The sequence below is a fragment of the Canis aureus genome, chromosome 8 (assembly GCF_053574225.1).
Source record: "Canis aureus isolate CA01 chromosome 8, VMU_Caureus_v.1.0, whole genome shotgun sequence".
NCBI lineage: Eukaryota > Metazoa > Chordata > Mammalia > Carnivora > Canidae > Canis > Canis aureus.
In genome coordinates, this window is record NC_135618.1 from 64,616,304 (window position 1) to 64,641,281 (window position 24,978).

At 55.8% G+C, this 24,978-nt stretch overlaps 1 protein-coding gene and 1 long non-coding RNA gene across 19 annotated transcripts in view; one reads left to right on the top strand and one right to left on the bottom strand.

Moving 5' to 3' along the window:
- SDK1 (sidekick cell adhesion molecule 1) overlaps positions 1-24,978 on the top strand; it is an 894,112-nt gene that overhangs the window by 806,730 nt on the left and 62,404 nt on the right. For 17 of the 18 annotated variants that reach the window (XM_077907645.1, XM_077907636.1, XM_077907639.1 and 14 more), the window contains 6 exons: positions 1,290-1,491; positions 9,220-9,323; positions 11,759-11,829; positions 19,863-19,998; positions 21,541-21,600; positions 23,630-23,731. In XM_077907645.1, the coding sequence (XP_077763771.1) occupies positions 1,290-1,491; positions 9,220-9,323; positions 11,759-11,829; positions 19,863-19,998; positions 21,541-21,600; positions 23,630-23,731 (675 nt within the window). The remainder of the gene's footprint in view (positions 1-1,289; positions 1,492-9,219; positions 9,324-11,758; positions 11,830-19,862; positions 19,999-21,540; positions 21,601-23,629; positions 23,732-24,978) is intronic. The other variant, XM_077907637.1, reaches the window with a different exon arrangement.
- Positions 687-13,856, bottom strand: LOC144319474 (uncharacterized). The gene is made up of 3 exons (XR_013385282.1): positions 9,725-13,856; positions 8,539-8,665; positions 687-5,665 (listed from the first exon to the last, which is right to left on the bottom strand). It is a non-coding gene; the product is annotated as an uncharacterized LOC144319474 (long non-coding RNA).

Consider the following 24,978-nt stretch of genomic DNA (forward strand, 5'->3'; position numbering starts at 1 on the left):
CCCCTGACCATCAACACACAATGCTGTCTGGCCCATGGTCCCAGCACAGGGGCCCTGGACAGAGGACACTGGTGCCAGGACTACCCCCTCCTGCAGTGGTGGCCAGGGTCCTCGGGCTCCTCCTTGTCCGGGACGTGGTCGGGGTCAGCAGCCAGGGCTGAGGGAGCAGCTAGGGCCCTGAGTGCCTCTCCCAAAGACTCTTGCTTTCTTCCTCAATGGTGATGAAGCCCATAGGGAAATCTAGCACTTTCTGAGGCACTGGGACAAGACACAGGTTTGCTAAAGATTTGATGTGACTTAAATCCAAGTGGAAGCATTAACAACAAGTGCCCTCCAAGAGGCACCCTGGTCCACAGCAGGGCTGCTGCTGCTGGGGCTAGGGGACACATGCCCACACCCAGCCCACGCCCTGACCACCTGTTCCACCTGTGTTGGACCCATAGAGTTTAGGGGATTTGGGCCAGGGCTTGCAGACCACCCCCAGCAGGACTTCCCCAATTGCCACAATGCCCAGGAGCGTGGTCCTCGCAGCTGGCAAGGGGCCGCAGGGCTGTCTGTCACACGGGCCGAGGAGGGACAGGGCAGCCCAAGCATGTGTTCCCAGAGGAGCGCCGACCACAGAAGGTGGAAAAGCTCCTCCCGCCCCTCACTGCAGGCTGGCAACCAGTTGCTGCTTTATTACCCACCACACATTTTCAACAGGATCGATAATCTTCATGATAAACAATTAAACAATTATTCCTCCCTCTGTGGAGTTTCCCTCTTGAAATCGATGGGGCGAGGAGACGCACCACAGTAACGATCCATGCTCAGGGGCCTGGTCCCAGACTCCTGCGCTCCCAGTCACCAGCGCTGTAGGCACAGAGCAGTGGCGACAGCCCCTGGAGGAGCTGAGCGGGACACTGTGGGTGTTCAGGCTCCAGTTGGCTTCTGGGGAGAGGAAGTCAGTCTGACAGATGCGCTGAGCCTGTGATCAGAGGGAAAGTCCGCAGGAGAGCCCAGGTGTCCTCAGTGACGCCCGCAGGGACGTGTGGCCGTCCAGGAGCATGTGTGGGCTCACCCTCTTGTCTGTCTGTCTGTCTCTGCAAGAGCAGCACTCGGGGAGCAAGCCAGAGCGTCCAGTCCAATCCAGGCTGGGTGGGTCCAGGGTGAGCAGTGAGAGAGCTGCAGGTGCCCGGGCATCGTCTCCGTATGGTCTGAGCTCGTGCGCAGCTGGCAGTCCCCATGCTGGATCTCATGTGGAGCAGCAGCCCCTCACCTGTCCCTGGTCTGTTCTCTTCTGGTTGCAGAGCGACCGGCACCCCCCCGGGAGCTCCTGGTGCCCCAGGCAGAAGTGACTGCGCGCAGCCTCCGGCTCCAGTGGGTCCCGGGCAGCGACGGGGCCTCCCCCATTCGCTACTTCACGGTGCAGGTGCGAGAGCTGCCCCGCGGAGAGTGGCAGACCTACTCCTCGTCCATCAGCCACGAGGCCACAGCCTGCGCTGTCGAAAGGTACCCAGAGCCAGGCGGACGTGCCCCGGGGAATGGGCCCTGCCGCTCCTGCCCAGGACTGGGAAGGCTGACCGCTCACGTCTCTCTAGTGCCAGGGACCAGGATTGCCACATCCTGGAGCCTGCTCAGGCCCCTCCCCCGGGTCTGTCCTTCCAGGCATGCCCTGGACAGGCGGCTTGCACACTCCGGGTCCCAGGGATGGATGAGGCACAGATGACAGGGACAGTGAGCCTGGACATGTAGGCTCCATCACCCTATCCCCTAAGAGGCAGATGTGGAGGAGGGGAGGTGTGGGGAAGTCACGGTGTGGAGGTGTGGGGTGTCACGGGCTGAGAGGGTTGCACCTTCTCTTGTGCTCTCTCTTTTAGTCAACAAGGCAGATAATTCCCCCTCCTGCTGTCATCCACTATGATGGCCGATCAGGGACATGGGAGGGGCATCCCCACTGCACCATGAGAACCCAGCATTTATCCAGTTACTGAGTGAGCCACAGGCAAAGGCAGAGGGGAGTGATGCTGACCACCACAGCTGAGCTCTTGGCACCCACGGTCTTATTTAGGCCCCTTCTCATTCCCCACCCCGCTCTACAGTGAAGGACAAGGGCACCCCCTTGTATGGTAGGAGACTAGGGCACCCCCCTCTGCAGTGAGGGATGAGGGCACCCCCTCTACGGTGAGGGAAGAGGACAACCTCCTTTACAGTGAGGGATGAGGACACCACATCTACAGTGGGACACCAGAGCACCCCCTCTATAGTTAGAGATCAGGGCACTGCCGTTTATGCTGGGGGACGAGGGCACCCCCTCTACAGTGGGAGACCAGGGCAACCCCTCTATGCTGGGGGACAAGGGCACCCCCTCTACAGTGAGGGACCAGGGCACCCCCTCTATGGTGGGAGTCTATAGCAACCTCCTCTATAGTTAGAGACTAGGACACCACCCTCAATGCTGGGGGATGAGGGTACCCCCCTCTACAATGGGAGACCAGGCACCTCCTCTATGCTGGGGGACAAGGGCTAAATAACCTTCTAGGTGAGAGTTCTCAGAAGTGACCTCAGGCCCTGCATCCCTCCCTGGGGGGCCCGGGCTGTGCAGGTTCACAGCACCTGCAGAAGCCCCCTGGGTCTGAACGGTGGGCAGGCCTGTCCATGAAGCTGGCAGGGCGTCTTCCCTGTCCTCCTTCTCTGGCCCTGACTTGGGTCACTTTCCATGAAGCTCACATCAGGCTGTGAGGGGGCCACTGAGGAGTGAGTCCCACTGGCTCCGAGGGTTCCAGGACCCTGGCCAGTAGCTCCCATGGGGAGGGTGGAGGAGGCCAAGACCCCATTTCCCAGGCTGCCAGCGTTCCTCTCACCTTTCAGACAGAACACATACTCATTGCCCCCCAACCTGGGCACCGTGCTGGGAAATCTCACACACATTTCTCATTGACCCTGCATGATGGCCCAGTGGGGGACATCATCATCCCCATTCTGCAGAGGAGAGCTGAGGGTCAGAAGGGTCACACTCACTGCAGCCCCAGCATCTCCTGACCCTCCTCCTTTGCAAGGCTCTGCTTCTGCACTCTGCTGAACCTGAGCAGAAGGGGGGTTGTGGAGCAGCTGGGGCGGCGGGGGTCAGGGGGGTCCTGCAGCAGCCTGCATCCTCAGGCATCCCCACTCCCACCCTGGGCACAGTTCAGGCTGTGAGGGAGGGGTGAGGGCTGGCTGATGCATGGCTCTGTCACTGCGTCTGACACACGGCAACAGCAAGGTTTATAGAGAAAAGGAGCTCCGCGTAAGCATGTGACTGAGGTGACGCGTGATGCACAGGTGGGTTGTCACACTGGGGCATCATGGGAAGGGAGACTATCCAGGCTCAGGTTGGTTTCCAGCCACCTGCCATGTGGTGGTCTTAGGCAGCTCCTTGGCACTCACCTTCGGGGTTGTGGCACCATTTGGAGGCCGTGTGGTGCCTGGTGGCACCAGGCCCAGGACAGTGGCGGCCCCCCTACACTGCCCACCCGGGAGGCACGGCTACGTGTCCAGCGTTCACCTTCATAGCACATCCGCGGGTGGGGCAGCCCCAAGCAGATCGCTTGGATCTCCCAGCATCTCCATCGCGGCTCCCGGACCTAATGCCCAGGTTGTGCCTTCAGAGAGGGTGACAGTCCAAGAAGGAAGGCAGCTCATCAGCTTACAGCTCCAGCTGCTCGGGGCCCAAATCTGCTCGGTGCACAGTGACCCCCTCCATCACGGCTCCTCTGAGTGGAGGGCGAAAGGTCCCAAGCACAGGTACTCTTTCCAGCAGGGCTGGAGGCACCGTCTGGCTCCCCACTAGAAGGGGCCGCAGTAGCTCAGATGTGTGTGGTGGTGAGTGAGTTGACCTTTAGAAAAGTGGTTACGGTTACATCTTTTATTTCACTCTTCACCGGAGGAGAAGAGGACTGGATGCTCACCTCTGTGACCTGGTCTGGGAACTCAGGGCATTAAAGCTCCCACGGGCTCTTCCCACCGTGGTTACTGTGATTGTCACTATCATTACCGCTGCCACCCCAATGCTAGACAGCCTCTCCTCTTAAGCAGTTTCTGCGTGCTGCCCTATACGTTGTCGGCAGCAGGCCTGCAGACACACAGACCTTGCACACGAGGAGGTAGAGGTGTAGACATCCTAAGTCCTGAGCGTGCTCCCCCAGGTGGCAGCCAGAGGCCCTCAGGGTCCCCAGCTCTGGGGACATTTGCTTGGCCCATAGCCCAAAGCCTCACAGCCACAGACCACCCAGCTAACTTACACACTGTGGCTGGTGAAGAATCGGTTGCTGTCACCTAGGCAGCAAGCCCTCACCACCTGTCTGCCCATCAGTGGCCGTGGGGCCGTGGAAAGTCCATGTTAGCTTGTGAAGCCTCATTCCCTCATCTGTGGAAGACAGAGATGGAGGGGTGACCCTGTTGGTCCTCTCAGCTCTGTGAGCCCAAGGTTTGCCTCCATTACTGATGGCAGTGACCCAGCTGCCATCTCAGAAGGCAATCCCAAGTAGTCCCACTCTGCCCGCTCAGATCCTACCAGCATCCCACTCCCCCTCTGAACGACAGCCACACAACCTGGGAGACCCAGCTCTCAGCCCCTTGCACCACCCCCTCCAGAGCCCTGAGTTCCCCCAGGAGGCCCTGAGGGTCGGGTGGCATGGCCAAGAGTGACCAGATGGCTTCATAAACCACACTCCGTTGCACTGGGTGCGTAGCTTCATCAGAATGTGCTTAGGGATAAAAAAAAATAGCATCACTCCTTTGTGTAACCATCTGAAAGAAAGGAGAAAAACAAAATCCAGTGGCCTTTTCTATCCTGGGGCCTCCTAAAAGCAAACAGACCAATGGAGTGCAGGGGACTTCACATTGGAAAGGAGGGGCCCATGCTCCCGGCAGACGTTTGATTTGGTGTGGGAGAAGCTGTGGTGGGGCCCCTCCAGGGCCCCCTCTGGCCGCCAGCAGGAACACATCACGTTCCAGGAAAGCAGAGCTTTGCACATTGCCACGACATGACCTCCTTCCCATTCCCATAGCCGCAGAGCTGCTCTCTCCTTCTTTTTCTCTATGTGTTTTTTTTTTTCACGATTTACTTTTGCCAGTTTCATGAAGTCTGCTAATGACCAGAAAGCATGAAAGTTTAAACAAAAGTTCAAAGCAAAAAGTTTAACAATCTGCATCGAGCGGCTGTCCCCACATCTAGTGGGTGTGGGGACAGGAGGGGAGGCGCCGGGTTGAGGGACAGCAGGGCAGCATCCGTTCCTAGTGGGAATGCAGTACAGTTGAGGAGGAGGTGGCCCGTGAGCCCAGAGCCACATGGACATTCTGGGTGTCACTAGGATGGCAACAGCGGTAGTGTGAGCTCAGGCGATGGTCCTGTACCCACTGATAGCAGGTCCTGCCGTTCCTCTGAGCATCCCCGGGGGACACTATGAACGCAACCACGGGGGCAGAAGGGGATTACATGTGGAACAAGAGGGATTCCATTCAAGCCAGGATGCTGGCCCCATCTCCATTGGGAGACGGCCAGTTCTTTCTTTTCTTCTTCTGTGTCATCTTTAAAAATGAAGTCATGTGAAAAGCAGGTAAATTTGGCCAAGGATATTATGCATGGTTCTATATTCATTGCTCTTTGTGATGCAAATCTTGAGTTCTTAATAGATGTTTTCAGTACCTTAAAGGTGAATAAATCAATACATAAAGGCAGTGGTAGGTAGCTTCCAAAATGATCTGGACTCCTGCTTTATTATTATAACCAAACCAGGCGAATGAATCTAGGCAGCTCCTTCTGTTTATGAGACTCTGCCTCTGGCTCCATGGGAGGCACAGGGACTGGAAGCCGCATCCACACCACCCCCAGCCAAGTACTTTGGCCATGGAGCTAAACACAGGCAAGAGGGTAGCGATGGCACACAGGTCAAGCACGAGCTTGCTTTCTAATTGTGCTTCCTTCCTGCGAGCTTAGACAGTGAGGTGCCATGCCACCCAAATCTGTTCATTTCCTCAGTTTGGGATGGCTAGAATTTAGATAAAGGTGTTACTTCAAATGTTTACCTAAATCCAGCCGGTGTCCAAGTTCAGAAGGCAGAAAATTGGCAGGCAAGGGATGCTAGGTGCAAAGAGGCCAAGGGAGTCTGCACATGGCAGGTGTGTCTGGGGACAGTGAGGTTGCCACGGGCAGGGGACAGGGGAAAGCCTTTGGGAACGTGAGAAAGAAGAGATGATGCTTAGGAATTGCTCACTGTGTGCCTAGATCCACCATGCTCCATAAGAAGGTCATGTCATGTGACTGTCACAGCAGCTCTGGGATCCTCAGAGAAGGTCACTGACTGGCCCAGGCTGGGGGGTGGCAGGACCAGACTCTGAATTCTGGTTGGGCTGACCCTGAGGTAGGCCTGAGCAAGTGAATAGGGAGCTTACAGGTGTTGAAGGGTGTTGAGGGAGGGCGTCCAGGATGATTTGTGCCTTTCCTCAGGGGTCATCAGCCCTGAAGTGCTGCTCTGCTCCAGGGGGGAGCATGACAGGAGCACGGGTGGGGGGGTAGTAGACCAGTGGTCCGAAGGCCCAGCTATGCAGGGATGAGGAGGAGGGGCAGGATGAGCTTGCAGGGCATGCAAGCTGTTGTCACTTCTCATCGGGCTCCCTTCACAGCTGCTGAGTCTCTCTGGGCCTGTTTTTAGGGCACCTGGCAGGCTTCTTACCCAGAGGCGAGGGTAAGCCCCTGCACCTGAGCCCCTGGTATGCCCTGCGGCTCCCCAGAAGGCCAATGGTTCTGTGAATGGCACAAGCCCAGGAAACAGGCCCAACGCTGGGAACCTGCTTCCTGCTCTCCGGCACTCTCCCCTTGACCTCAGACCAGGCTGACTCTTCCAGCCACCTGACAGGCATGTGCTGCACCCCTGCTCTGTGCCCCAGGTGGGAAAGGAGGGCTCAGCACCAGCCTCAGACTCTGAGAGCTTTCGACAACAGTGAGGTACTAAACACGAAGGATCAGTGACAGGGCTGACACATGTCCTGAATGTCATATGCTAAATGAACGTGAGCACTAAATACAAGGACAAGGGTCACACAAAGCAATAAATGAGGCCACCTCTGTCCCTGTCTCTGTGGGAAACGCAGACAATTGTCAAGGTGGGGTTGGTGAAGGATTGGACAGGCCTAGAGGATGGCGTGCAGGGACAGGCTCTTCCTGGAGCCACTCGAGCTACTGTCAGAGGGTCCTGATGAGGAGGACAGGCAGGATTCAGTGATTACGCAGTGGGTGCCAGAGCTTCTTCCTAGTGCTTCTCCTAAATGCAACGTCGGCGCTCCAGTCAGCCCAGGTGAGGAGCCTGTGGCACACCGACCCACCGAGGTTATGTGGGGGTTAGTGTGTAGGCAGTTTGGCTCCGGAGTGCACGCTCCTGGCAACCGCCCTGCACTGCCTTCTAATCCGAGGAGAAGAAACTAATGCAAATGTGGGGCCTCTGGTGGGTGAGGCAGGAACCAAAGAAGAAAACCATGTGGTTGTCACCAGAATTAGATAAAGTAGCTCCTAGGAAGCCAGGAACAGATGGAAAGTTATTTGTCTTAATAAAGGATATCTCCCCTGGAAACTGGGTATAAAGATCATTCTTAAGGGTGGAACTTTGGAAGCACCCAGGACAGCCAGGGCCAAAGCAAGGTCGCCCGGCACTGCTTCTCTCTAGCTGGGCGGTGGGGGCACAGAGAGGCCAGGAGACAGGCCTGCGGTCGCAGACCAGCCACAGCTGGGCAAGCTGGCGGGGCAGAGGGCTTGAGGGAAGAGCATCCTTTGAGATGCTGGCCGACAGAGAATCCCGTAATCCTGTCTTAAGCAGGAGGGTGTACAGAAACAGAATTAGAGGAAGATACGTCCAAAGATGGTTATTATCATTGCTTAAAAATGTAGAATCTTTCCTCCTGGCAAAGTATTACCCAGATCCACTTGCAAACCAAATGGAAGTGGGCTGCTCTTGGCTCATGCAGGGGAGTTGGGGACCCCCTGGTCTCCTAAAGGGCTCCTCAGAGCCTCCGGGGTTGAAACCCATGAGATTGCAGATTGGTCTGGAAGGGAGGACAGGGGACCTGCTTAGAGGCGGCAAGGCCTTTATCTACTGTAGCTGAGGAAGCCGGCAGTGTGGACCTGAGGGACGGGGAGGCGGAGTGCAGACCGCTCCTGCTTTCCTGGTCTGGGAGATGGACACAGGGGCTGGGCCTGGCCCGAAACAGAGCTGCTGCCAGCGGGGCAAGGGCAGGAGGTCTCCTCATCTGCTCTCTCAGAAGTAATGGCAAGGACAGCCAGGGGCAGGCCAGCCAGGGACCCGAGGAGGACGGGAGCGTCATCTGCTTAGAAGTTTGTCCAGAGTCTGTGTGGTACAGAGTTCAGCACAGGACAGTGGCTGGAGGGAGGGAGGGAGGGAGGGAGGGAGGGAGGGAGGGAGGGAGGGAGGTGGGCCTAAGTGGTGGTGCGCCCGGAGCATTACTGCCCCTTAAGTCCCCGTCAGCAGGCAAGTGGGCGCATTTCCCCCCATGGACAGTTGACATTACCTCGGTCTTGGGTACAGTGGAGGGACGGCCTCAGGGCAAGATCCTCTTCCCATCCTGGCCAAGCCATGGCTGGTCCTCTGGCAGAGGGCAAGGGACTTCATGCGACCAAGCCTCTGTTTTCTCATCCCTGCAATAGGAATCACAATGAGTCTCCCCCAAGAGCTGCTGGGCGCCTAACTGGGCACTGCCTGGCCAGGGCTTGGCGCCGTGTCCCGCCTGGCAAACGGTGGGGACGCGGGGCAGGGGGGCAGGCCTTGGAGCCAGGCGGCCGGCCGGTGCGGACCTCCACAAAGGAGTGCTTGTGGGTGAGCGAGGAAGTGGTTAGGCCCTCGTTTCACACCCTGAATCCCTGAGGGCTGCGGTAATTAGCTCCTCCTGAGAAATTCTCACGTCCCTCAGAGAGCGGTGATTTGCCTTGCAGGAGGGGCTCTAATTACAGGAGGAGCCCCAAGTACAGCCGCCACCCCGGGCTGGGAAGTTCCACGCTGCCCTCCGTCTGGAAACCCCGCTTTCCCCGGGGGCCCGCTCAGAAGACAGTGCTGGCTGCTGAGGGCCCCCCTGGGCAGCGCTGGTTGAGGGGCCCTGAGCACACCTCCTCCCGGCTGCCCGCTCACTGTGGCTGGAGCTTGGGGCGGGACAGAGGGAAAGGGCTCAGGCACTCATGGCTCCTCTGTGTTTCAGGCTGAGGCCCTTCACTTCCTACAAGCTGCGCCTGAAAGCCACCAATGATATTGGGGACAGTGACTTCAGTGCCGAGACGGACGCAGTCACCACGCTGCAGGATGGTGAGCCAGCTGGGACCCAAGCGGGTGTGCGGATACTGGCCCCTTCCCAGCTGCCGCCTTGGGACCCGGAGACTTGGGCTCCCAAGGAGAGAGGCCCCGCTTTCATCCCAAGCCAGGAAGGGGTCACCCAAGGGGGATCAGGCAATGGCTGGCGAGCATAGAATTCAATTAGCAGCAGACAGCTCGGGGCACCCCGTTACAGCCTGTGGCTGTGAAGCCAACTTCAAGGGCTTCCCAAATGGAATGGAGGTTTCTTTGATTGGCTTCCAATCCCCTACGATCCATTAGCATCCTAGAAATTGAATAATTTATAGGGTCATTAAAAATAAATGTGTAAGGGTAGCTGGGTTTTGAGAGGTTTCCCCATTTTTCCTTATTCACAAACCACTCTGCAGCTTTACCATTTGACAGAAGCACAGGTAAGTGATGGAGGTGAGGTCCCCTGAAAGCTCCAGGTGGTTTTTACCCACTGTCTCCCACCTCAGAGGAGCAGGCCTGAAGATCCCTGGTGAATTTGGGTGCTGATCCTGCCAGGCCCTAGCACCAGGAGCCAGCGGCATCCAACACGCCCAGTGGTAGGCCCAACTTTTAGGGCAGGAGGATTGCTCTTGCTTAACAGATGCCGGGGCTTCGATTCCAGGCTGTGAGCCTCAGCCCTCACCACCCGACAGCACTGAGTACCAATTCCCCAAGTTTCCATCTTCCTCTTTTATAGCCTGGGAGCATGGCCTCAACAACATGAGGCCTCAGGTGAGCGAGGAACCAGCCGATGAGGATGCGGAAGCCCTTCCAGCAGCTTCTTGGCCTCGAGCAGAGATTCCTCTGCTGCACAGCCAGGGCACCTGCCGCTTGGACAGGCCCCTCGAGAAACCATGGTTGTCTTTGTGGCTCATATTTTAATCTTACATTTAACACAGCTGAGGTTCTATTTGGAAGTAAGCGCTAATTCTTAGAAGAAAGAAGCAAACACAACAAGCTAATTTTGTTGGCGAGTCACTGAGGAAATGGCAAGCCAGTGAGCAGGACACCACAGACTCCCTTTGCCCTTACAGAGCCCCCTCAGAACTGGCCTGTTTTGAAAAAAACATCCAAGGACCACTCCAGGCTCCCAAAGCCCTGTCTTAATCCTTTGATATTTAAATCATTTCTTTTGATGAACCTATGCTGTTATCTCCCTCTTCTGAGATTTGCAATTTCTCTTTGCAGTTGACTGCATTGTGTCTGCACTGTATTGTCTCCAGAATCACAGATTCAATGAGACTGGCAGACTGCAGGGCTCCGGGAGCTCTGGGCTGGGGGGACAGGATGGAGGGCTTTCAATGGATGGATGGTCTGCTGATAAACATTTTCCTATCATGGTGGTTGGAATATTGAGACCCCTCCCCATAATTGTCATCCTGCGTGATACTCTGTGGACTTCAGACAGACGAGTGGGAGGCCAGGGTGCATTAGGTAGAGGCTCCCCAAAAGGCAGGATGGAGGGCTGGAGGTGCGGCTGATGCAGGTGTCTCCCAGAGGCCAGGTGCCCTGGCAGGTGCAGAAGAGACTCACAGTGCGGGTGCCCGAGAGACCAAGTTTCAGGTAGTCGAGTGCGGAGGGCGTGGGAAGAGCAGCTTTGGTCTCGGCACCCACTGACTATTGGAGTCTCAGGACCTTACAGCAGGCAGCCACAGAAAGGCCAAGCCAGTATGCTGAGCCAGGACCACACAGGTTCAGTGGGAGCAGTGGTAGGGAGGGGGTGTCAGAGAGGTCCACTGGACGAGATGCACGGATGGCTGCAGGATTGCAGTTTCCAGCCTGCAGGGTATATCCACGGGCAGAGCCAAACTGACCTTATCCCTCCAGAGAGCAGAGTAGAGCCGCCACCGATGCCCAAGCTCAGCAAGCGTCCCCCAACCCCCAGCAGTCAGCTTCCCTCCATGGCAGTCACGTCCAGAGTATGAAGCCAGAGCACTCTGGCCTGGCTTGATCCTTTGTCCTGCTCAGAGCCTCTCTGAACTACGTGCCTCAAAAACATGATGCCTCTCCTGGAGAGAGGGATGTGGGCCGCTGAGAAGCTATGCGACAGCAGGGGGCTCCCTAGGCAGGGTCCCCAGGGAGGAGAGCCAAGCACCTTTGTGTGTCTCTGTGTGGGTCTGCCAGGGGGTGCAGTCGGGTTTGAAGGGGGTGAAGGCAGGGCATTATGTTGTCACCTTCCCCAGGATCAGGTCCCTTCCACCCAGGTGGGCATAGGCTCTGCAGGTGGACAAGGGCATTCATGGAAGGGAGAAGGAGGGAGGGAGGCGGGGATGTTGGTGCTGGCCTCCCGAGTCCCCCTCCCCTGCCAGGCCTGGGCCCTGCCTCCTTGCCAGAACAGAAAGAGAGCTGGCTCCAGAACAGCGGGCAAGTACAAGCAGACCCAGCTAATCCTCGCTTTCTTCTTTTTCGGGTTCCAGTTCCGGGAGAGCCTCCAAGCTTCATCTCTGTGACGCCGCACACCACCTCCTCTGTCCTGATCCAGTGGCGGGTAAGGGCCCGGGAAGGGCAGGGTGTTCCCTAAACCAGCGTCGGAGGCTGGAACCTGACCACGGGCTGACCCCCACCGTCGGAGGGTTGGTGGCAAGTCAGAGGAAACAGTGTGGCCCACAGACCCACAGGGAGGGGGCCCCACACCATGGGAAGGAGCTTGAGCACAGCCCACCGGGGAGGGCCAGCAGGACAGCAGGGCTGGTGCAGAGCATCCGGGGCTGAACGTTCCAGGCTTCTGGGAAAGGGTGGCCCAGCGAGGCTTCCACAGCACAGGCAAAACCTGGGTGGTGTCCTGCAGGGCTGGGAAACCACAGCTGGTGGAGTTATCTTCTCTACAGGAATCATTCACAACCAGACAAAATGCCCATGGAGTTACGTGTGTCCTCCCTACGTCCCAGGTGTTAATCCTCAGTGAACAGTCAAATCAAGGCACATTATCCTAGACCAGCAAGTAATCTTGGTGGGCCGTGAATAGCACTAGGATATGATGTCGAAAGGATACTCTACCCTCTGTTTGCCTTATTTCTGATTTGGGTACTTTTGCCAACAGCAGTGTGCATTGAAGACAAAAATAACAGGGGAGAACTGCCCTGTCCCAGGGGAAGCCCAGAGGGTGCTCATCGCGTCTGTGGGAGGGGGCTCAGCCAGGTGGGGGTGTCGGGTTCAGGAGCCAGGCTGGAGCCAGGTTAGATAGGCACGGCACACCAACAGGCAGGGCCAAGGGCAGTGATGAGAATGTCGTGGGAGCTCTGGCCAAGAAGGGGAGTTCCTAAGGCCAGAATGGGGTGGCCGTCCTGGGGAGGGGGAGCACAGCACCTAGAGCTGGGGGACCATGGGGTAGGGAAGTGGGAGCAGGTGCCATGGTCTGTGTTCATGGCCACAGTGAGGTGAGGTCTGCCTAGGAGTGACCACGGCAGGCTGGCAGTCCACAGAGGGGTCTGTGCGGCTGGGCTTCTCCCTCCAGGCTAATGAGATTGTCTAGGAGAGTGCCAGCATCACACAGAGACCAAGCAGAAGAGAGGGGACAGTTTGAGGGTCAGGAGACGTAGGGGCCCAGGTGATGCTGGAACCAAGTGCAAACTGTGGTCTGGACATGGCCTTGGAGAGGCAGAGGCCGTGCTTTGCTGGGAACAGAGGCTGGCAAGAGGGGAGGGCTGGCAGGACTTCCCTTGGAAAGGGAGGGGCCAAACAGCATGGGTGGGCCTATGGGCGCCCTCAGGGAGCCTGTCTTCCACGGGCCTTGTTGGCTGAGACAGAGCATGCTAGAGACCCCTCCAAGTGAGAGTTGGTGCCCAGCAAGGAGCAAAGGGGAGAGCAGTGCCAAGTCAGGAGCACCCCCTGGCTGCCTGGGGCTGCTAACGGGTAGGAAGTCAGGGCAGGAAGACCAGGGTTGGGGAGCCTACGCCAGCCGTCAGGGGGCTTCCTGAACTCTCAGGTGGTGGCTCCTAACTACTGAAGGTTCCCGCTGCCTCCCCCTATGTGGCAACTCAGTGGCATCAGTAGATATTAGTTCCACTCATGTGCAGTTTGACCAGGAGTGAGGAGCGCAGGTGGAAGTTCCATGCAGTTCAACTGAACAGAACCTAACACAGCTGCTCCACGAGGGACAGAGCTGGGCTCCGTGAAACACACATAATCTTTGGATATTGCTGGAGTGGCTGTGGGCCCCTTCTTCACTCTACTGCCAAGTGATGCATCTCGGAGGGAACCCTTGAAGGTGATCAAGAGACAGTTTCAAATGTCTCCCAATGAACATGGAAATTTGCTACCTGGTGTTCTGTAGTTTCCAGCCTCATCAGAGTGTGGGGACAGGATGGGCACTAGCTGCCATCCCTGCCTCTGAAAAGCCGTGTCCCCTGAGCTTATCTCGGGGCCCCAGTTAAGTGACAAAGGGCCTGGTTCTAGGTCTAAAGGCCCCAGTTTGCCAGTGGGTGACTGTAGCCCCAACAGGCCTCTCTGGCTCCCTCTTCTTCCTCTGTAAAAACAGGTCAAAGGTGACCTCCAAAGTCTGAAGCAAGGCCCATTAGGTCTTCACACCCCGGACTCCCAACAGGGCCTTTGGTGGGAGGTGAGAGACATTCCAAATGGAAATTCAAGGTCCCAAGAGCTTCTGTTTCCCACTTTCCACTAACTCAATCAACCAAAGATTGGTCTTTTCTACTGGCAAGTAGAAAAGTGCTAAATTCTACCACAAAATTAGCATTTTCTTTATAGACACGGCCTTTGACTTGCCAGTAACTAGGTAAGCTCCTTTTCTATAAAGGCAGCACAGAGGCTTGGGACGGACCATCACCTCCACACAGTGGCTGCAGGCCCCCGCCATCCTATCCACCCCCTCCCCAAGCATGCAGAGCTCCGAGCCCCGTGGTTTCGGTTGAACAGCTCTGTGAGTGGCGGGTAGCTGTACCCAAGAAACTTGGCATGTGTGTCCATCAGCTGTCCCCGTTCGGAGCCCAGTAGAACAAACTAATTGCAAGAAGCCTAGAGCAGGAGGTGGTCAATATGATGTATTGTACAAATAAATGCCTGTCAACTGCCAGGCAATTGAAGTATAATTAAAATTATGAGTAATTTACTAAATCAGAGTGAATAGAACAAAGACACTATGTTTAAATATAGATTTGCATTCCAAATTAAATGTTTCACCTGTAAACCCCCTTTTTTCCCAGTAATTTGTTTAAAAATGCGAACACCGTCTGTAATTTCAAGGCTGCTGACCCACTTAAATGTCTCCTCCATAGAAACTGTCAGGTTTGATTTTTCCTGGTAGGATAATCAATCTCTGCCTTTCACAAAGTCCAGTGCTATTTGAAATCTAAGGATTTGAGCGTGTGTTCTAGACAGTGGCAGTATTGTGTTCACACTGAATGTAGCTCATAATAGACATCAGCATTTCTGAATTGGTCACAACACTTCAGCTGGTTGCTCTGAAACTTCCAGTGGCTCATATAGCCTGTCATGCAAGTGCAGTCCCCCTTGTGTGGCTGTAGACTTCCCTAAGTGGATTTTGAGGCCATTTTTTTTTAGCAAAAAAAAAAAAAAATCTTAGCAATAAATCATATCATGCACATTGTTGGACTTAGCAGAGGGTGGACTCGATGCTGTAATAGAAGCCTTACTAAGAAGAGCGTGACCGCTGCCTGGACAGAAGGGAGTAGGCAGCATGGCCTCTTCAGGACGTATTTAGGGTTTTTACCTTCTCTCACATAGACTCCATCATGTACAGAAGACCAGCTCATGTGTAGGGTGCCGAGCACCCAAAGGTGGACAAGACAGACTCCAGGCCTTACAGAACTTCTGTTTCCGGCGTTGAGCCCTATGATGCATTGATGGGAAGACAGTGGAGGGGGAGCAATTAGCCCTGGCCAGGGGAGCTGGGAGGGACTTTTGACTGGGTTTTGTAGGATGAATGCTCCCACACACATATCCCAGGTAAAAGGCAGAGACAGGCATCTGGGCATCACCCAGAGCTGTCACAAAGTCCCAGAGGTGTGACAGCCCCTGAGACTCAGCACCAGGCATCAAAGGGAGGCATGTTGGAGCCAGATTTTCTAGGGCCTCCTGCACTCAAGCATCTCTGGGCAGATGGCCAGTCCAGGATGAAAGTCACTGTAAATCGGGTGATCTTGGACATCAGCAAATCCAGCTCACTCCCACAAGCACTGAGTGAGCATCTGCCGTGACCAAAGCCTCTCACAGATGCTGCAGGGAAATAGAAACAAAAAAACACAGACATGGCCTTGCCTTTGGTCAGCGTGGAATCAGAAACAGCGTGGAATCAGGCACAGTATGGCCAGGGCCAAGGGCTTGGATAACAGGTCTGTGGCTTGAAGAGAACTTTCTGTTTAGTCACAGGAGGCTCTAGAGACAATCTGGCCAGATTTCCACTCACCATGGTTACAGAGCTGAGCCTGGGAGGGTGAGCCACCAGCTGAATCCCACACTGCAAGGAGCCAGAACTTGAATCCAGAGCCTAAACATGGCCCATGGCTTCTAGAACTCTCTGTGTGGCACATGGAGCTGCCCTACAGACACCTCCCAGGACATCCAGAGTCTTTCACAAAGGACAGATGGGCTTACTCCAAATTCTAGGAATGGAAAGTGTGGTTAAGCCCAATTCTGAGTCCCATGCAGGCAGGTCCCAGAATCTCTGTGGAGCCTCTTCTGCTTGCACCTCGAAATCACTCTCTCCTCCTTGGGTAGAAACTTTCATGAGCCCAGGATCCGTGGCCTTGGCCCTTCCCCTGTACCCGCTGGCCCCAGAATGTATATGGAGTGTCTGCTGCCTATTTGCAGAAACCCGTTTGGTCCCCAGTGACCAAACTCCCAACTTCCTGCTTGTTAATTGTGGTGAGTTAAACCTCAGCTTCTCTCTGTGTGAAGAGCGAATTACCCTCAAGCCATCAAATCTCAGGCCTCTGCCTCTACAGAGTCAGGCCCTGGGGCTTCACAGCCTTCCTGCGGGGGGTCCGACTATACTGTGAGGGAGGCTGCGGAGGTGACCCAGTGGTGACATTGCTGTGCTGGTACTTAAATAGACCCAGCCGCTCAAGGGTCCTCTGCCCACTGGCCTCTTCATCTCATGGATTCAGGTCAGCTCAGGTCCCAGGGAAGGAACTGCAGTGTGTCTCATCATTGCTGCCCAAACCCCTGCCATTGCCTCCTTGCTCCACTCGAGCACAGTGCCTGGGGGTGCTCAGCCAGGATGGCCCGAGACTCCCAGCGTACCCAGGAAGGCTGGATGTGGACAGGAGACATCCCCGTATGGTACCCCCTGAGCTCCCATGGTGCATGTGGTGTGAGCAGACACATACCAGCAGGGGCTCTTCTGCCTGGTTACCCATCCTTGCTGCTGGGAAACACCAGGGCTCCAAGCTCTCCCGGTTCCCCACGGCCACATCCGGGCACCGAGCCACCATCCCAAGGGACAGAGGCACTGGGATCTGAGGAGCATGTCACTCTGCCCTCCTGGCGGGAGGTCACTTTCCATACCCTTTCTGTAAAATTTAAATGATAGGACGAAGAGAAACCAATTCTTACACATCAATTTTTTCCAACTTTTCCATGCACCGTATTTCTTGAAGAAGGGGGTTAAATAAGCTATTGCAATGCTGTAATAGCCATGTTTTAAGGATGCCTTGTGGGATTAGGATTTTCATTCTCCACTGTGGCCAGTCAGAAAACCAGGCTTAGAGCTGAGGTGGCCAATTGCCTCGACCACCCTGTCTTCTTATGAAGAGATGAGTGTGTATGCACGTTGTGTATGCACACAGTCCCCGCATGATCCACGTCTGCAGGAGGCACACCCACTGACACCATATCTGGCACCAATCAGCAATAATGCTGAAGGGCCCCTACCTCCTTAGAACCAGTGTTCAAAGCAGGGTTTGTGGGACCTAAAAGCTGTTCTGAGGGCAGCTCTGTGAGTGCTGCAGGGAGTAGTTTGACCCTGTCACCAACAGCCCGTGTAAGGGAGGGTCTGGCATACTACAGTCTGTGGGTGGGGGCACACCCCGGATACGAGGGACGCAAGGGTACACCCTCACAGTCATACGCCAGGCCTCTCAAACACTAAGGTTTCATCAAAGTTGGTAGAAAGGGGGAAATTTAATAAAATAGTAAAATGCATAAGAGAACCCCAGCCTGTCACTTACTCCCCAGACTAGGCTTCACCACCAGTTCTCACCTCCTTTCTCTACCTGGAGAAGGCACCAGATCCCACGGGCTAAAGGCTTGGTCCCCAAGGCTGCCCCCCCACTTCAGACGCCAATCATGAGTATTGTTGTCACCTGTGCTTCTGACCAACTGGCTGTAAATCAGAAATTCCTACGGCCCCCTCCCTGGGCTTGACCAATATGTCACAGCAGCTCACAGAATCAGAGAAACATCTTATTGATGAGATCAGGTTCATTATGAAAGGATATAGCTCATAATGAACAGGAACAGCCAGATGGACGAGATGCACAGGACAAGGTATGGGGGGTTTCCAGGTGTGCCCCTCTCCCTGCATCTCCATGTTTTCACCGACACGGAAGTTCTCCGGATCCCGTCCTCCAGGGTTTTGTGGGGGCTCATTACACAGGCATGACTGATTAAAGTATTGGTCATTGGCCATCGAATGAACCTCCAGCACCTCTCCCCTCCCCAGAAGTCAGGGTGGGACCTTCTGATCACAAGGTTGGTTCTCCTGGAGGCCAGCCCATATCCTTAGGTGACATCTAAATGTCACTCATTAACATGACAAGAGACGCCTTTGCCACTCTGGACCAAAGACGTGTATAGAAAAATATCTTGCTCATCTGAGCGACTACCTAGATATTCTTCTGATAAGTCACAACATCTCAATGCATCGCTGCAGCCTCTGCTTCCATGCTCACGTGAAGCTCTCCCTGTGGGTGTGTCCAAACTTCCCTCCTCTTAGAAGGACCTTTGGGTGTTCTTATTGCCTCAGTATTTGTCAAATGATTGCTGGATACTAAGTTGCTTCTCAAAATATGCTTTGTCTTCATCTATAGCAACTGATAATGTGGAACTTCATCAAAGTTGGTAGAAACTTGGACTCCCTGTCTGAATTAGCTATTAAAATACCTTGTTCATGTTCATCTGTCCAAAGTTTGCCAATACATTTGCAAACAGCTTTGCCATTAGTGACCTCCAAGCTTGAAGGTAGTCCTGTTGTTTTGGGGTGTCATTGAAAAGACCCAGAGAGACTTTCTTTTGGGGCTTACTGAGGGATTGGCAGCCTAAGCATGTATTTGCTCAGGATTGCATATATGCAAACATCTATGGCGGGTAGATTTCTAGAAGTGTGTAATTGCAAGTGCATTGAAAACTTTGATAAATAAAACCAAATTTCCCTCCAAAAAAGAAACCAGCCATTTGATTAGGGCCCTCCCTACTACATTGTGACCTCCTAACTGCATCACTTCCAGAGACCCTGTTTCCATATAAGGTGGCATCCAAGGGTACTGGGGGTTAGGACACCAACATTATTTTTATAGGGGACACAGTTCAACCCACAACAAGGGGGGTTTTCTGCAACAAAGCTGTGGCCTCTACTGTGGGATCAGGACAGAGTTTACTAAGGCGCTGGGGGCACCCTAGAGACCACAGGATAGGAGTCTCAGGAAATTCAGTGTGCATCTCTGTCCCTGGACAAGCTTCATGACCCTGCTGGCACCAGGGTGCCAGGCATGCACTTTGCTCATCTGTCTGGTCACAGCCTTGATGGTTCTTGTCCTTATTTGCTGAGTATCCCAGGGGAGAAAGGGGTCCCAGAGACCCTGACCCCTGACTGGCACTATGGTGGCTACAGCCTTCCCCAAACTCATTAATCAACAGAAATTGACAAGAGGGAGAATGTGGGCTGGGCATCCCGGTGAGTGGGATGAGCATCCCATCGTGGGTTAAATTCTGAGCCTCAGGGCCTGTCTTACCACTGTTCATGTTCCACAGGGTATCTAAACATCGAATGAGCACTTACCCTACCCTACCCTAGGCCCTGTGTATGCCAGCCGACATGGGAGGGGCCAAAGGGGTTCCCGCTTAGGTCTGAGTCAGGGCAGAGTGGGGGTGACCTGGTGTGCAGAGTAGTAAGTGGGCTGCCACGAGCCTGGGTAGCCATCAGAGACAGTGTGGGGCCAGCCAGTGGATGATGCAGAACCAGCCCATATGCATAGTTCCCCTTGAGTTCTGGGTTCACCAGGCAAGGGCAGCTTCCTCACCCATCTGCGACCTGGGCCATAATGCCCTGCCTTAGCCCGGGACTCATACAAATATTCGGGCTGCACATGGGATAAGATGCCCAGTGCCCACACACAGGCGCCAGAAAACCCAGGCTCTCAAAACCTAACCCTCTACCTGGAGCTCCCTGCACTCCTCTTCATGAACATGGCACCTACCTTTTTGTCTGCAACCAAGAACCACCTGTTGGTCTGCAACCAAGAACCACTGACTTCCTCCGCCGTTGGCTGATTCAACTTGAAGCAGAGGTGGCCATGCCCCGTGGGCTGACCATTACATTATTTGCAGCCTCCTAGAGATGAGAGCCTGAACGGCCTTCTTCAGGGATACCGGATCTACTACCGGGAGCTGGAGTCAGAGGCATCCGCAGCCACTGTGTCCAAGACACTCAAAACCCCTTCGGCTTTACGGGCCGAGCTCACAGGTGAGACGCTTTCCCCATCCATCCTTGCACAGGCACCACGCTGCGCACCCAGGAGAGCAACCTCTGTGCATGTTCATTACCTACAAGGCATGGTGGGAAATGCCCTGGAGGGTCAGAGGAGATGTGGCTTGCCTCCAGTGAGCATAGCCACTGGAGTGGACAGGTCTCTGGGGAAGCCCAGGCATGCACAGAGAGATGGTGGCCCATAGAGGGCTCCTGCGCTTTGGTGGCTTCCACCCAGTGCAGAGATCAGGGGAGGCTTCACAGCGGAGGAGGAACCATTTGAAATAGGTTGTCAAGGGGAAGGGATTTCACCGAGGACACAGGGAAGGTGTGATTTACAAGGCCTGGGAAAGCTAAATGGTCTAGAGATGGGGAGAGCCAAGGGGTTCCTGGATGGAGCCAGCGAGGAGCACCTGCCTGCATGAGGCTGGTGGGGGCGTGCAGGGAGGGAGGAGACAAGCCAGGCCCTCCAGGGTCATCATGTTGCTGCACCAAGTGGAGCAGTGGACAGAGGACCAAGGGAATGGACAGAGGCCGTCAGTGCCGGCTGCACTGATGGGGTCAAGTCAGGGGGCTCCCCGGCCTCTTGGCGCATACACAGCCCTCATGTGGAGTGGTGGCTCCTCTTACCCAGAACGATCCACCTGCTTAGCCATGCTCCCCAGTCCCCCTGGCTCAGGTATGACTTGGATACCACAGCAGCTGAGGCAGCTTCCAGAACTTCTGGAAAGGCCACTGGCTCTCCCCCATCCTCCTCTCTCAGGAGGTCAGAGGGCATCCCCCAAACTGTCACAGAAGATCTTTCTTACCCCTCAACATCCTTGTAGCTTCAGAATGTGTGGCTCAGGGACCACATCCCTGTTCTCGGCTACCTGGCACCCCAGAGCAGGCTGTGCCTTGGGCCTGCTGGGGCCACGGGGCCGCAGACCGGCAGCAGCCACACCCTGCCTATCCCAGGAGTGGTGCCGATCGAAAGAAGTTTGTCTCCCATGCTCTTGGCCACACACCCCATCCCCACCCCCAGGAATTCCATGCTGAGAGCCTGACAGTATTTCCCTGGGCTTTGTAGTGAAATCGTAACAACAAAGTGAGAGGACCCAGGATGCGGTTAGGTCCATACACCTGGCCTCAGGCGCACTTTGTGGCTGGCTCACCCCCATCAGAGTAGGGCTCTTACCTGAGCACAGGTAAGCCAACAGCTGTGCCTGCTGCCTGCCGCAGGGTATCTGGAAAAGTTACCGCTCTGGGGGAAACCCATTTCTTGTCTTCTTTAGTGTTACTTGCGTTATGTGCCAGATAACTAGTGTGATCCACTCCGTCAGAGGGTGAGCATGGGCCCCACCTGTCGCGGGCCAGGCTGCCCGGCTGTCTCGGGAAGCAGCACAGGAAGCCCAGAGAGCTAATGGAAAGTGTAGAGGCTGCGGTGTGGACAGGCAGCGGTTTCCGAGCCAGGCGCCAGCCCTCCGTTCCTGCAGACATCATTTGCAGTAACTGTTCCCTGCGTGCTAACTGCCTTTCTGCTTTGCTTACCCCTAATAGCCCAAAGCAGCTTCAAGACCGTGAACAGCAGCTCCACGTTAACGACATATGAATTAACACGTAAGTGCGCGCCGCCTTCAGCGGGAGGCGCCGTGACCGCGGGGCAGGCTGGGGCCGGCGCCAATTGGCCTCTCAGTGGACCAAGTGAAAAGCAGCTTGGATTAATGGCTCTAATTTCTGGAACTCCCCCTTTCTAACGATGCTCCTCAACGCACCAAAACCATCAGGGAGACAGGAAAGGAAACTTCTAGAAGCAGAGGCTGGGAAGGGGTTTTCCTGACAGCTGACATTTGAATTTGGGAAAGTCCGAAGGAGCCAGATTGCCTGTCTGGTTCCCTTCTGCTTTTTCCTTTTACTCTTTATTTAATTGTGTTAGAACATGCATAAAATTTACCATTGTAGCCATTTCTGAACACGCAATTCAGGAGCATTAAGCCCGATCGTGCTGCTGTGCCACCATCAGAGGCCACGTTCGGGGCCCTCCCCTCCTCCCAGGTGCGGCGCGGTCCCCGCTAAGCCCTCACACCCTCCTGCACCCAGCCCCTGGCGCCCACCGTCTCTTTTCTGTCCCTGCGCCTGAGGCCTCCAGGGACTGCACGCAATGCCTGTGCTGCCGCGTCTGGCTGCTTCCCCTTCGAGCTTCATCCCTGGGGGGTGCAGACGGGAAACCCTTCCTCTTCAAGGCTGAGTAGCACCCCACGGCGTGCACTCACCCCACGTTGGCTGCCCGTTCATCGTCCCTTGCCTCTGACCATGGCACGCTGCTTGTCCTCGCATTCCTGGTCCTCAAAGGGCTCCATGGTCCAAATGCAGGGCTAAGAGGGCTCCACAGTGTGACTCCCTCCCATGTGGCGAACTTTCCAGGACTGGAACGTGAACAAAGGAAGGGAGGGAGAGGAGCTGGCCCTTCCCAAGGCCCTACTATGTGCGGGCACTCTTGCAGGGCTTGCCAGCACCATCCCCTTGCATCCCCTTGCATCCCCAGCAGTGCTGGGTAGCTGGCCCCGCCCTTGGGGCCAGGGTGGGAAGCACACCAGCCATCTTCAGCTCCACACTACTCCCCCAAACATGGCTCTACCGTCCCATGTCCCCATCCAGCCACCACTCCACCCATCACCTTGTCTCCTGCGACGTTCCTGATGCAGAAGCAGCTTAGAGAGTCAGAAGCCTGGGTTCCAGAGATGAGGCTTCCCTGGCTGGACCTCACTCCCGGCTTTACAGTCAGGTCATGAAGAAGGAGAGGGACCTGACCACGACAGTGTCCATGTCCACCCTGGCTTGTCTCAGTTGACACTGAGGAGCCGCACAGTCCCGGATGAGCACTGACAGGCCAAGCCGTTGCATGCACCCCGGAAGGCAGCCCAGCTTCAGCAAGGCTGAGAGGAGGAGAGGGACGGTCCCTGCCCCACTCTGCGGGCACATCCCAAAGCCAGCGGGGGCAGGAACCTGTGTTCCCATTCACTGAACCTCTGCTAACCAGTGGTTCCCTGGGAGGCAACATCTGAAGCCTGGCATGAGTCACCATTCGCTCAGGGGGCCACACCTGGGCAGCCCCCCCTCCCCCGCAAGCCAAGCAATGATGAAGCAATATTAACCAGCAGGAGAACCTTCCAGAATGTTTAGGTTCCACAATCAGCTACTTTCACCCTATCTCTCGTGCTTGGCCTGTGTAACCCTATATACATGGCTTCACACGCCCTTGTGTTCCCAGGACACAGTTGTTAAAAACTCAGAGGCCTTTACGTTGCCGGGATATTTCCCCCTTAAATGCTGGAATCTTTCTCCATCTGTTCTTATGGAAAGAGTCCGGACCAAAGGCAAGCCTGCATCAGGTTGTGGCGCCTCCATTCTTCCCTCTGGGACAGGGCCTTGCTGCCACCTTTATCCTGAGCGCAGAGTGGGACAGGTCTGCTGCTTAGCACCGTGGCTGTTACTCCGGGGCCAGGGAAGGAGGAGGCCACTCCGCAGGCCCCTGGGGATCCCCCACGGCCTGCCCCGGGGTTCCTGGGCAGACATGGACCCCCTCCGTGTGGTTCCAAGGCAGGGAGGTGGTTCTGGGCCAGCTGACCCTGTCTCCTTCCGCCTGTAGATCTGAAGAAATACCGGCGCTACGAGGTCATCCTGACAGCCTACAACATCATCGGCGAGAGCCCGGCTAGCGCGCCTGTGGAGGTGTTCGTTGGCGAGGCCGGTAAGCTCCGGGCAGGGGTGCCCTCCGGAAGGCCCGGTCTGGCACTCTCAGGGCTCAAGCAGTGTGCCCGTGTTGAGGTGCTGGCGGGCCAGGAGGTTCCAGGTCACTACTGGGAAGGACGGGATCTGCCAAAGGCTGGGCCATCCTGGCAGCCAGAGGAAGCCGTCCAGTCTTGCTTTTAGACCAGAAGGTTTATTTAAAACCCGGAGCCCTTATGAGTACCAGGACGTGCTCCAGGAGAGAAGCTGCTGCTTCCACGGGATTCTGGGCATGTGGGGACCTTGGCATCTGCCGGGGATGTTTGTGCTCAGTCTCCCATGGTCCCTGGCAGGGCCACAGCAGTGGCCCAGCACCCACGTCAGCCTGAACTCCTGGTAATGGCCCCTTCTCGGGTCTCTGAAAGCCCATATGGATCATTGCTTACACCCCTTTTAGATAAGATGCGACCCCTGAGTTTGTTTCCAGGCCTGTCCCTTCTCTGGAGGCTCACAGAGAGACGTCATGTCGTGTTGAGAGCAGATCGGGCTCCCTTCTCTCCTGAGGGCCCTGCCCACTCCCCTCTGCCTCTGCCGGGGTCCTGCTTGCATCAGCTGGGGCAGTCGGGAGCGTGCTTCAGGCCAGGAGCCAGCGGAATTCCCTCTGAGGACAGAATCCCAGACTTGCCGGAGATGGAGGTTCGGCCGCTGGGCCAGCCTGCAGAAACGAGTCAGGTGACCTTTTGAAACTTAGAGACGTTACTGTTAGAAACCAAATGACACTCCTGGGGGCATAACTTAGCAAGATTTTTCTAGAATGGTCAAGCGACATTTGCACCAAGTGAGAATGAGCGAATTGAGATGTGTGGAGCGTAGCTTCTGTTGGTGTCTCTGTACGTTTGTCCCCAGGGGTTAGTCAGGGCCTGTGGGGTGGGGGCTGGGCAGACGCACCTTGCCTCAGAGAGGAGCCCACCGAGGCCGACCGAGCAGGAGCATGGGCTGGGAGGGGACGTGGCACACATTTCCTGGAAGGGCAGGGCTCCAGTCCTATCTGGCATCTAGGCCCAGGTTGGCCACCACAGGGGTGGGTTGAGGGGGGGCACCCAGCCGGCTGGCTGGAACCCACAGCACTTGCACGGCCCGGCAGTGGCCTACTCTCAAGGCCTCCAGTACTGGAGGCAGAGCCAGAGTCCTGAGTCCCAGGGGTGAGGGCAGATGTTCAGAGGAAAGGACTAGAGCCAGGGAGGCCCCAGGAGCCTGTCAGCCAGCCAG